Here is a 13678-nt window from a genome sequence, read left to right as displayed (position 1 = left end):
CAGTGAATTTTTTTCACTAAAAATCGGATTCACCCGATTTAATGTTCACTGTTCGCCGAAAGCGAACAGTGAATGTCAGCCAGTTCTCTGTTTCATGCTCGCTGCAATTCGCTGGTGTATTTCAATGGGGTTTTCACTGGGATTCGCCTAGAGTGTATTGAATGCTAGGATGGAGAACTGCTTTCAGCATGATTTTTGCCATGATTCACCATTTTGCATTCAACATCTTTTTTAGGTGAACTGGAAAGTGTTCTTTTAAAAAACAAATTTTTTTTTTTGGTGTAAAAAAATCAGATTTTTTTTTCTGTGAAGGGGCATGCTATTTTATTCATGTGCTTGAAGCACATAAATATATATTTCATTTTTATAAAAACATTTTTTTTTTAAACTTTCACGAGCAGGGGGCCGGGAGCCGCTCATTAGATATTCATATATTCACTTCACTCTGGTCCCGGCTTGTTACGTGCGGGACCAGAGGAGCGGCTCCATACCCCTGTCCCATGCCAGCATTCCCGGGGGGGGGGGGGGCAGCCTCTGCTGCCTGTGCCCCGGGAGCCCTCCCCCACAAATTCTGGGGCAGGCAGGGAGGCTTACATCTCCCTGCCTGCCTCTGCCCCCCGTCTCCCACAGGGGTTAAAATTCGCCAGCAGGGGCAGTGAGCCCCTGCTGCATTGAATAGGGTGACAGGGAGGGATGGCAGCGAATGCTGCAGCCCTCCGGAACCCTGCGACTGTGCAGCGAATCCTAAACAGGATTCGCTGCACATGGAGAATAAAAACATTGAATACTCCCCTATGTCTTTAAGGGGTGAACGTTGCACACAATGGAGGTAGTAAGCTGTACTCCTGAATTAGTAGCAAAATTAAGAAAACAGTCACAACCAAGTGTAATAAATACATGCAGACAAAATGCTTTTAAAGCTTCAGACTTTAAACAAATTCCATTTTGCACCTGGCTAATCGTTTCATTGAAAGCGATGGCACTTGATCCTACCAGTCCAGTTATAAGCCTATGTCCTCTGTAAAAAATGCGAAAAGAACATGGCAAAGTTGATCATTTTGTGCTCAGTTTCTGAGCACACCAAGTGAAGGCTTGAAAACCACTGTGAGTAAGCCGTTCTTCATTTAGGAATAGGACAGGTTAAAACGCCTCTGTACAACATCTGCCCTAGGTCGAAATTGTGTGATATAATTCCGCTTAAAACCCTGTGTGCCTCTGCCAATAGTTTATTTGGTTGATATAAAAGTATTTTGGAAGCGCTAAGTAGCAATTATACTGTTAGCTAAGTAGCTGTTGAAGTCTTTACTATCCTCAGATAATTCCATATTGTTACTGTAAATGGAGTAATCATCTATTGGATGCCTTGAATGGCCTCTTATTAGCAGTGATTGCTTCTGAAACATTTGTTAGATTGTAAATTCAGACAGGCTGCTTTTGTAACTCTGCCTAAAATCTAGAAGTATTCAATGCGGCTGTCGAGGGGGGTTAAACGGTGGAGATCGCAGAAAACAAGTGATCCTCGCTGTTTAACTCCCACACTGGCCGCTCACTCTATTCAATGTTCCGGGGGAATCATCGCTGTCGGAGGACGGCGTGGATTCCCCCTAACAGCGAGGCTCGTGGCTAATGCAGGGAGCCTGCTGCATTTAGCCGGTGATGCCAGTTGTTAGTGTGGAGGCGGGGGTTTGTGTATATGAGCTGTCAGCGTGTTGGGGAAGATATGTGTGTGTGTGTGTGGGGGGGGGGGGGGGGGCGGTAAAGTTGTAGTCACTAGTGTCAGGGGGCAGGATTTTCAGTTGGAGGGGGTTCATATATATATATATATATATATATATATATATATATATATATATATATATATATATATATATATATGTATATATATATCATACTAGTCTTAAAAGCAACATATATTGCTTTTAAGATTAGTGGCCAAATTTGGTGGCCCATGCAGGATGCCAGCCAAACTCATACTTTTTTTTTTTTTTTTAAAGGCAAATACCATGCCCTGTAAGTGATTCCCCTCAGAGTTCATCTGACATCACAAACTCTGAGGCTATTATGTTTGGCCCCAGATGTTTTTTTTTTATCAGTGAGTGATATGTTCATAGGCCAGTATACTTAACACACTTACCTCTTTGTTTTGCTGTGGTGGCTGCCTAATTTCCCCTTTGCTTTACTGGTGTTAGACTCTCTCTGATGTTTTACAGTATAGTGTACCTTTATAAAGGGGTCAGTAATATAAGTGACTTGTAGGGAGGTCAGTAATATAGCGTAGGGTATAGTAGGGACAATAGTGTATGGTATAGTAGGATCTGTAATGTAGTGCAATGTACTGAATGTAGTTAGTAATGTTGTGTAGAGGGATCAGTGATTATAATGGGGAGTTTAGAGGGGTCAGTAATGTTATGTAGGGTTTTGGGTTATCATTAATTTAGAGTAGGGTATAGTAGAATCAGTAGTGTAGTGGTGGGTATAGTAGAATCAGTAGTGTAGTGGTGGGTATAGTAGAATCAGTAGTGCAGTGGTGGGTATAGTAGAATCAGTAGTGCAGTGGTGGGTATAGTAGAATCAGTAGTGTAGTGGTGGGTATAGTAGAATCAGTAGTGTAGTGGTGGGTATAGTAGAATCAGTAGTGTAGTGGTGGGTATAGTAGAATCAGTAATGCAGTTGTGGGTATAGTAAATTCAGTAGTGTAGTGGTGGGTATAGTAGAATCAGTAGTGTAGTGGTGGGTATAGCACAATCAGTAGTGTAGTGGTGGGTATAGTAGAATCAGTAGTGGTGGGTATAGTAGAATCAGTAGTGGTGGGTATAGCACAATCAGTAGTGTAGTGGTGGGTATAGTAGAATCAGTAGTGGTGGGTATAGTAGAATCAGTAGTGGTGGGTATAGCACAATCAGTAGTGTAGTGGTGGGTATAGTAGAATCAGTAGTGGTGGGTATAGTAGAATCAGTAGTGTAGTGGTGGGTATGGTAGAATCAGTAGTGTAGTGGTGGGTATGGTAGAATCAGTAGTGTAGTGGTGGGTATGGTAGAATCAGTAGTGTAGTGGTGGGTATAGTAGAATCAGTAGTGTAGTGGTGGGTATAGTAGAATCAGTAGTGTAGTGGTGGGTATAGTAGAATCAGTAGTGTAGTGGTGGGTATGGTAGAATCAGTAGTGTAGTGGTGGGTATAGTAGAATCAGTAATGTAGTGGTGGGTATAGAAGGCTCAATAGCGAGTGTTGTGAGGCCCCGTGCCCGAAGCATGGGGACCACAGCGAGCTATGCGAGGGGACGCGGTGCACTGATACGGTGTCCATGTCTAAATTGGGGACTAAAAACTCGTGAAAACCCCATGTTGGCCTTTTGACTGTCGACCATCCCAAATGTCGACCTAATGCTTGTGTCTTGACCCTATCGACCTTAGGCATGTTGACCTTTTTCCTGTGTTGACCTAAGGTCTGTCGACCTTCAGTGGTCAATTCAATGTATGTTGACCCAATGACCCATACCCACGTTCTGGGCCTCTGGCTGTGCCTGTCTACCTCACTGCCTGATAATACAGTACACTTTCATTTTAATAGGTACTTGTATATAGTGGCTATAGAAACACTGAAGCCACCCCCCAATTCAGTACAGAGGTAGGGGTGCTGAAACATACCATTGCTCCAGGCACCATGGGCCTTATTCTAGTTCACTCTTTCTGACAAAATCCTTCTTAGATGGACAAAACCATGTGCACTGCAGGGGGGCAGATGTAAAATGTGCAGAGAGAATTAGATTTTGGTGAGTTATTTTGTTTCTGCGCAGGGTAAATACTGGCTGCTTTATTTTTACACTGCAATATAGATCTCACTTTGAAGTAAAACCCCACCCAAATCTAATTCTCTCTGCACAAGTAACATCTGCCCCACCTGCAATGCACATGGTTTTGTCCATCTAAGAAGGATTTTGTCAGAAACAGTGAACTAGAATAAGGCACCATAGCACCTAGCTACACCTCTGATCTGAGGATATTGTCAGTGACCACTACACTCCTGTATGTTGTCATATAGCCATATGCATACAAAGTTGTTCGCTAATCACCTGGCCTGCGAGTTCACAGCATTGTGATACCGTCTGACTAACCCCCTATATCATTTGTCCAGGATTTCAAGTAAAATCGTGAGCAACATCGTGTCATTTGCTGTGTCCTTTAGTGTGTTACCCAGCTTTAATTTGTTAAATAAGTACTGAGGTCATGGTTCAATTCTCCCAGTGGCCCTAGCTATGTGGAGCTTGTTCTATTATCCCTGTGCTTGCGTTGTTTTCCTATTGGTACTTTGGTTTTACTGGTAGGTTAATTGACTCCCATCAAAACTGATTGTGTAAAGGCCCCCATACACTAGGGCGACTTGTCCTTAGGACAAGTCGCCCCCGACTTCCCCCTGAGCTTCCCCAGCTGCTCCCCGGGGGAGCTTGATTAGATTGGCACTTGATGTGCCATTTTTTACATGTGATAAATCGTCTCGATTTATCACATGTAAAAAACCCGGGGAGCAGGGGAGGGGGGGGGGGGGGGGGGGTACAGAGCAGGGCTGCTGGTGGGAGCAGGGGGGGCTGGGGACGCTGCGGGGGACACAGGCGGCATAGAGCCGGGCAGAGGGAGCCGGGAGCTGTCAGTGCTAGAAAAAAAAGCCTATACAATGAATGGGCAGCCTGTGATTGGCTGAGGGCTCTCAGCCAATTGCTGACTGGCTGAGAGAGTGCTCAGCCAATCACAGGCCGCCCATTCATTGTATGGGCTTTTTTTTTTTTATTCAGTACTGACAGCTCCAGGCTCCCCCTGCCTGGCTTTATGCCGCCTGTGTCCCCCGCAGCGTCCCCAGCCCCCCCTGCTCCCTCCACCGCCGCGCCGCCCCACTAGGTCCCAAGTCGGGTGGTCGGACGTGCAGCAGGTCCCACCACCCGACGCAGATCCGATTCTTCATTGGACCGCGCATCGGATCTGAGGGGACATCAAAACTAGCCGATCGGCTAGTGTATGGGGGCCTTTAGTGTGTGTATGTACATGGCCATTCTAGACGAGCCAAGTGGATCTGGTCTGCCATCCCATTCTGTGTTTCTAGTTGGAGCTCTCAGTAGTCTGCTTGTGTTTATGGTTCTAGCCTATTACTTTCTAGGTGAGGGCTTTCTAGCTCTGCTCTACTCAAGTCCATTGTCTACACCTTTCTAGCTCATCTGTGCTGTCTGCAGTTCAACCTTACCTGCCCTATGCTCTTGATAAGGGAGTCTCAGAAGTCCTGAAGGTTTTACAGATCTTATTTCTGTATGACTAATTCCTGAAAGGTATGAACTATGCTGCTCCTCTATCTCATCAGCAGCTAGAAAATCAATAGACAAACTCCCCAGGGGCTAATTATCTTGCACTGCGTAACTACAACCACCTGCACCCATAATTCTTGTTGTTCTTCCACATATAGTAGCTCAGCAACTTACCCTGTGGTTCACAGCTCAGAATCATCAACTTCCTGATTTTTGGATATCATCTTTGGAACAAAATATGAATCGTGCTTAAGTTTCCTCTGTCACTGCAGTCTGCCCTTCATCTGATGTTCTCATGGCACAATCTTAAATTTGCACCAGATCACTCATTTATTTTCTGTTTCTGCATGCTGCGCCTTTGTTTGCTGTTTCCTTCTTCACCTTTCAGACCTGCTACAAATTCCAACTGTTTCCCTGCACAGCCTAAGCAACCCTTGTGGTAGTGTTAAGGCCCCCATACATTAGTCCGACTTGTCCGAAGGACAAGTCGGACCTGATTTCACCCTGCAGCTCCCCAATCGCTGATTGGCTGAGAGAGGTCTCAGCCAATCAATAGCTTGCTAGTCATTCTGTATGGGCTTTTTTTTTTTCAAGTTATCTGTGTTCCTCCCGGCTCCCGCCGCTGCCCGGCAGCCAGCGTCATCCTCCCTGCCCGGCGCACTGCTCCCGCTGTCGCCCTCCTCCTGCCCGGCTCCCTATGTAGCCTCCCCCTGCTCGGCTCTCTATAGCCGGCATCCCCCGCCCGCTGTCATCCCCCGCACGTCTCCGGGGCTGCACATAAGATTTAGCAAATCTTATGTGCAGCCCGTCCGACCCCGATCCGATGCGCACGGGACCGCGGATCGGACGGGGTGTCTGCAAGTGCGATTTGGCCCGATTTCACGGCCCGATTCATCCGAATCGGGTGAAATCGTGCCCAAATTGCATAGTGTATGGGGGCCTTTAAACCTACTGACCGGGGTTGGGAGTGCAGCAATCGACCTGGGTTATTTGCAGGTCTGCAAATTGTGCACCTGGGTGTCTGCAGTATTAAAGTGCTGGATCTGGATTTTAAGATCCAGGTCTCTGCCTCCCTCAGTCACAGCTTCCAGACACTGCATAGCCACAAGTGTGTCACTGGGTGCCAGGGACAGTGACCATAACGTGTGTGTGTATTGGTGTGGGTACACACCTGCTGTCGCATTCACAACATATGGGCATCTCATTTGAATGCCCTATATATCACCCAGTGTGTAATTATGATAGTGTTACAAAGGGGATTTAAAAAAAAAAGAAAAAAAGGTAAATACCATAGGTGCAAGGGGTGCAGCTGCTTTGGGACCGGGAGCTGCAGGGGGCCCATCTTTGCTTTTTAAGTAATACGTTTTACATATATTTATCACCATCAGTTGTAAAATAGGGGGCCCTTACAAACTTTTGCTATGGGGTCTATGAATAATAATCTAGTAACACCCCTGGTGAACGGGGTCACCCCTGGAATTTCCTGGGTCAAAGGTTTAGTGGGACAGGAGGTCTTTAGCAAAAATGTGGGTTTTCACTTAGATAAAAAAACATATGGCTTCAGCTGGTAAATTCCTGGGTTGTATGTCTGAGGTTTTTGTTTCTTTGAAGTAGTATTATGTGTTGTCACACATATGGATCGATTTGGTTGCAGGAAGTGAACATCTATGCCATACTTTCCATAAACCTAAGATTATGTGGCGTAATTGGGGTAATTTGGTGTGCTGTTACTGGCAATGCCGGCACTTTAATTACTGATGAAAGAAAGCTCAGTAAATGGTGAATGAATTAGTCTATTGTCACGTTGCCGTTCTGCAATGCATTTTTAAACTTTCCATTTTAATCAATGAATACAGTTGTGTAGTTGATGGCTTTTTTGTATTCTGATGTGGGGTATGGTTTGAGATCAGATTCGGCATGAAAAGTGCAGACAGGTACAATGCAGAATGAATATTTTTGTTTTTATTTGGCAAATCATTTTTTTTTTTTTTGTTCCCTCACCCAGTTTTTTGTGTTTGCACAGAATTGACTTGAATGCTTCTATGTTACACATTAACACAGAGTGTATTGGCCAGCAAAAATATATATTCAGCCATGAACACGCCATTCACAGAGTTTGTCTGCCTCAGATGAGAGTGCTGTATTTGTTAAATGGGTAGATATACACCGCACAGAGTTATCTGGCTTGCTGTTGCCGTCCTTTGTGGTCTATTTCCATAGAGTGGTTTTCAGTTCTAAATAGTGTGCCATTGGTTTTCCTGACTGACAGCCTGCTGACCCGGCCAATAATCAAAGCTGGAGGTGGGGTGCAGTGCTGACATTCATTCTGTATATGCTTTTCAAAGAACCACTTAGGCAGAATTTACAGAAATCCATGGACTTTTCCTTTAATGACTTTGGAAAACGGGCCATTTCATTACGGCTTTTCACACAATGTGACTGAGAATAACTTTAGGGGCTGGATTATGGAAGTCTGTCCCAAATAACCATTTTATAAAAGGGGCCTACTTGTGTATATCACTGATTTTCAAACTCGGTCCTCAGGACCCCACACAGTGCATGTTTTCCAGGCTTGGAAAACATTTACTGTGTTGGGTCCTGAGGACCAACTTTGAGAACCTGTGGTGTATATTATATGTAACTCGGATTTGGTTTACTAAGGAATTGTTTAATTCATATAAGATTCATATTGTCATTGAACTGAACCTTTCTATATTGTGTTTGTGTAGGTTTAATATGCAGGTATCCTGAGGAAGACTATGAGTCCTTTCCTTTACCAGAATCTGTGCCTCTCTTCTGCCTGCCCATGGGGGCAACAATTGAATGCTGGCCGTCCAACAGTAATTATCCGCTCCCCGTTTTTTCTACCTTTGTTTTAACCGGAGCATCTGCTGAAAAGGTACATTACACTAATTCATGCTAAGTACATTTGTGCAACACGTCACTATAAGGTATCATTTAAAATGTGCAAGTGAGAGAGAAGCCATTTTAAGTAAGTTTAATTTATGTAGCGCACTTTCTCCAACAGGACTCAAGGCGCTTTACAGACATTTATAACAATGCACACAATACAGAGGATGTAGGTAGTACAGTAATAGGCAAGTCACAGACAAAAAGGGGGGAGGGGGGAGAAAAGACCGGAACACACCTTTGCTGGGGACTGACGACAGGGAAATATTTTGAAATCATTTTCAAAGAATCATCAACGTTCAGGAATCATGAGAGCAGTACAGGTGGTTATGAGAAGGAGGGGGGAACATTCAAGCATGGCGGAAGTATTGCTACGTAGGCTGGCCTTGGTGCTTTCCCCTCACAGCTCCATGCTCACCATGAGGGGTAGGCCTGGTGTTCCCAGCCGTAGGGGTGGTGGGCCTAGTCCAGGTGTTCATATGGCAAAGGTGAGTTGAGGCAGTTGAATTCTGACATATCATTACCTAAATGTTTAAATAAATTCCGCATAAAAGGTACTCTGCAGACCAGGCCAGTATATTGAATGCTGGATAGTTACCTGTTTAGGAAGAGATGGTGAAGGAGGGGTCTGGATAAGCTGAATATATATATATATATATATACTCTATATTTATTGGTTGGGACACATTTGTAACTGTTCTAAATTCATTGTTTTATCTCTTTGGCTTATTCCTGTGTGTTTTCAGTTACAGCCCAGCTGGGCTCTATTATATTAGATACAACTGTAGCCAAACCACAGATTTGTGTCCTGTGCGAACGCTTAAGGTGGCCATACGATCAGGTCGTACATGCTTTAAAAGCCGATATACCCCACAATGTGCACACAATCTATCGCATGACCCATCAAAATTGTTAATTCGGGCCTGAGATCATTCGAGCGTATGGCCACCATTTAAACATCACACTCATATGGGCTTCTTAAACATCTAATTCCAAATCTAAGGGGTATGAAGTTGGTCCACACTTTGCTGCTATAAGATGTGCTTTCCACTAGATGTTGGAACATGGCAGTAGTAGTAGTAGGTATTGTCATACATTCAGCTACAACAGTAGTAGTGATTGGGTACTGATGCCTGGCTTGCAGTATGGCATTCCATTTCATCCTAAAGTTGTTCCATTGGGATAGGACTGTATTCAGGCTAGACAAGTAGTACCACAGAAAACGCTGCAAATTATTGTGCATGGAAGCACTGTCATTTGGAATCAGGAAATGGCCTTCCTCAAATTATTGCCACACAGTAGCACTCTATTCTTTAGAACATCAGTGCATGCTGCAGCAGTATAGTTTCCTTTCCCAGGAGCAAAGGCACCCAGGCCAAACTATATAAAAAAGCAGCTGCAAACTTTTATCCCTCTTCCATCAAACTTTACAGTTCAGAGCGTCGACTCAAGCAGGAAGCCAGACGGTGAAGCATGATTTGGCAGTCCTGATAGTGCTGCTCGTCACTTCAGTCAACCTATAGCATTGCACATCGTGATCTGAGGCTTGTTTGTGGCTGCCTGGCCACCTAGACCCAATCCTTGAAGGTCCTGGCTAATAGTTCTCAGGCATACAGGGTTTCCCGAGGCTGTTTGTAACTGTATAGATTTGCCGCTAAGTATAGATGATTTTTATGTATCTCTGTACCCGGGATGTCCCCTCTATGTTTGTATTATTTACAGCTTTGCTTCTGATGCTTTTTTGTTGACCAGTCTTTCCCATCTTCAGTCCTAAAGGCACACTTACCGCCCTGGCTTTATAAGATTGCCATGTTTGGGCACAGCTAATTTACAGATGTGTCCTCATTCATTTTTTGCATGTATAACAAACAGCCCCTTTGGTGCACCAGTTCCAGAGACTCCTCTGCTTAATTTGACATACTACACTTTTATGTCTGTTTGCAACTGAGTTTCTGAATCTGCATATGAAGTGCTGCGATGCAACATGCCTTTGTTCCAATACAAGTTCTGTTAAGCTTCATATGCAGACTCGGTTGCAGATCATATTGATCAGCCTAACCTTGTTGTGCATCCTATTTACATGGAATGTTGCTATGGGCAACCAATCAGAATGTACTTTTTATTTATTTAGCACAGTCTAGAAAATAATAGATAGAATCTCATTGGTTGCCCATAGCAGCATCCCATGTGAAATAGAACTCCTATGTAAGTAAATTTCCCCAGTTGTGTTGCAAGATCCATTTTCGGACGCCAAAGAAAACCGACCGGTCAGACGTTAGCAGAGTTGCACAGGGCCTCTCCGCTGCTGTGCGCCAGAAAACGTGTGACGTTTTGAAGCTGGATGCATGAGTTCACACCTGTAACTGGTATCTAATTTGGTTATTTTGATCTATCCATTTAAACTCAGTAATGGATATCCTTTAAAACCTGGACTGATAGTGTTCCATGAGGACTGTGGTTGCGACACAGTGTCCTAGACGTTCCAACTTCCCAATACCAGCACTTACAATGCACTAGGGCAGCTCCGGCAGGGCAGAAATGCACCTCAGTGGCTTGTTCTAAAGGAGGCTTCCTATGACCGTGTTCTGTGGGAGGTCACTGACCTCTTCAGAACAGCACATTCTGCTACTAATGTTTGATTAAAGAGATGATATGGACATTCTCCGTTTTATGACATCGTTTAGCAAAGTGGCTGAAATGACCATACACACTAATTAGAAGGGGTGTCCACATACTGTTGCCATGTAGTTGTATGATGTCAGGGTGCTGAAATGATCCAAATGATCCTGCTCTTATAAAGACATGGCTGATAGTATGTGAGGCAGCTGCAAACACTGATTATTGTGCGTTACACAAATGTTCTTGTTGTTGGAGAAACCAATAAATTGGTCGTCTGGAAGTCACTACCTCTTTAATTACACCAAGAGAGAGTATAATTATCGTTGTTAGGATTTCTGAGATTGTGTGTATGTAATATATCTCGCCCTATGTCTGATCCAAGTGCCTGCTCTGCCGCCTTATCTCCTGCCTGAAGTTGCAGCATTTAGTAAATAGCTTAAGACCCCCATACGCTATGTGACTTGTCCGAGGGGAGAAGTCGCATACGATCCCCCTTGAACCCTTTGGCAGGGTCGCATACACATCGTATGCAATCCTTTTGCATAGGATGTACTGTATGTGATACCAGCAAGACCTTCAGGATCTGATATCTCTATAGTGCAGGCCTTGCAATCTACAGCTCCGTTCCGATCCGCACGGGACATCGGATCGGAATCGGAGCTGAAACATGCGATTTGACATTTTTCATCCCAGTACTCGGTCCAATCCATCAAAATCGTATGAAAAATGCCCAAATCTAGTGTTAGGTGGCCTTTAGCTGTACATTCACAATCCCTAATGTTATCATTGTGGGGCACTTTATTTTTTTTTTTTTGTAGTCAAACAGCAGCTTTGTTCATTACATTTTCAGGGTGCTTTAAGGTCATGGCTAACAATAGAGATTTTCTACTCTATCAGTTCGTATTGTAATCGCTGCTCTTTTTCTCACACCAAGGGGGTTATTCTGATTTACTTGGAAAGGCACAACCACTCTCTAATGGACAAAACCATGTGAATTTATGTTTTCATGTATTTGCAAAATAACATTCTTTAGTTTTATTGAGCACAACCCACAAATGAAAGTATGAATAGTACTGCATAACTTAATATAATCTTGCTTTTTGTTACATAACTATGTTCCCTAGATTTTTAAGTGTAACAAACACCAAGTTTTCCTTCTTCCAGGTTTATGGAGCAGCCATACAGTTCTATGAGCCATACGCACCAGAGCAGCTGACTGAAAAACAGAAATCGCAATTCGGATTAGTAACCAACTCGGATGCCTCTAAAAGCATTCATGTTAGCAAATGTATCTGCCTGCTATCTCACTGGCCCTTTTTTGACGCTTTCAAGAAATTTCTCACTTTCCTCTACCGTTATTCCATCTCCGGACCTCATGTGCTCCCCATAGAGAAGTAAGTTATCTGTGTGAGAGGCTGTAAATAATTCATTGGCATTGTCTTGTTCTGTTCGCTCGCTTGAATACACGCTGTTCCTACAGACGCACCTGAGAAGCCCAGTTTCCAGTGTCACATTATTATTTACTGCAGGCACATTGCATAATATCTTTGTCTTGCCTATTTATAGTGATCTTTTATATATTTACTTGCTGGATTCTGGCTGTCATTCGTTGCTTCCATTAGGTGAAAGCTGTGTACATTTTATTGATTTTGTTTCTAGCTTTTTATCTGTCGATTTTTAGTTATTTCTGTATAAAGTTTTTAACTAGAAGTTTTTATTTCCCTTTTTTCTTCTCTCGACCAGACATGTCTCCCACTTCATGCACAAAGTTCCATTCCCTTCTCCGCAGAGGCCACGTATATTAGTACAGGTAAACCTTATGTCATTGCATGGTCTTTATAAACACCTCCATTCATTTTGTGCTTTTTAGGTTCTAACTATTTACTCCTTGACATTATAATATGTATATAGAGAGGTGATTTTTAAATGTAGCATTTATTAACCCCTTCCCGACATTTGACGTACATTTACGTCATGGTCGGGATGTACTTCCCGACACATGACGTAAATGTACGTCATGACTTTAAACTGTCACCGCGTCTAGAGACGCATGTAGAGACGCGGTGACAGAGGGACGATGTCTGCTATCCCTGACAGCAGACATCTTCCCTCATTGCCTCATTGATCGGCGATCGTTGCAATTGGCTGTTCAAATGTGAACAGCCAATTGCAGCGTTTACGTTGTTATGTATATAATTTTGACTCTGCTGCCCCCTAGTGTCCAAAAAAAATAAAAGAAAGTTGAAATAATGAATGAAACATAAAGTTTACATATGGTCTATGTTAGTTATGAACTATTTTGTGAGTGGTATGATTATTTGTCTCACAAGCAGAAAATTTAACATTTTGCAAATTGCAAAATGTTCAATTTTTTTACGACATTTTGGTATTTTTCACAAAAAAAAAAAACTGTATCGAACAAAATTTACCACTAACTTAAAGTACAATGTGTCACGAGAAAACAGTCTCAAAATCACTGGGATAAGTAAAAGCAAAAAAAGTTATCCCCACTTAAGTGATACATGTCAGATTTGAAAAAAAGGCCTCTGTCAGGAAGGCAAAAACAGGCTGCGTCGGTAAGGGGTTAAATGTGCCAAGCGCCAGAATATTGAAAATTGAAATGTTCACTTATGAACATAGAGGTAAACCACTGTATTGAGTATTATCCGGTTTATCCTCATATAGGAGACATTGGACCCTATGGTATACTGCTGAAGTTTTGGATGATGGCCCTAATTGAATGTATTCAATACTCCTAGCACTTATTCTTCCCCATTCTGCAGGGAACGCGGTTTTTATATTTTTATGAGTACTCTTAGACTAGTGTATTTATTGCTGTGCTGTCTGGCATCTGGAAGATG

The 13678-nt window shown here is 43.3% G+C and overlaps 1 protein-coding gene across 6 annotated transcripts in view; it reads left to right on the top strand.

The window, feature by feature from the left end:
- The window catches only part of DENND4A (DENN domain containing 4A), a 98966-nt gene that overhangs the window by 34609 nt on the left and 50679 nt on the right, over positions 1–13678 (top strand). For all 6 annotated transcript variants that reach the window (XM_083184339.1, XM_083184337.1, XM_083184335.1 and 3 more), the window contains exons 5-7: positions 8018–8187; positions 11982–12211; positions 12561–12627. In XM_083184339.1, the coding sequence (XP_083040465.1) occupies positions 8018–8187; positions 11982–12211; positions 12561–12627 (467 nt within the window). The remainder of the gene's footprint in view (positions 1–8017; positions 8188–11981; positions 12212–12560; positions 12628–13678) is intronic.

Source organism: Crinia signifera, chromosome 4, assembly GCF_055691185.1.
Source record: "Crinia signifera chromosome 4, ASM5569118v1, whole genome shotgun sequence".
Lineage (NCBI taxonomy): Eukaryota > Metazoa > Chordata > Amphibia > Anura > Myobatrachidae > Crinia > Crinia signifera.
Note: the sequence above shows the minus strand (reverse complement) of the source record. Positions and strands in the feature narration are given on the sequence as shown.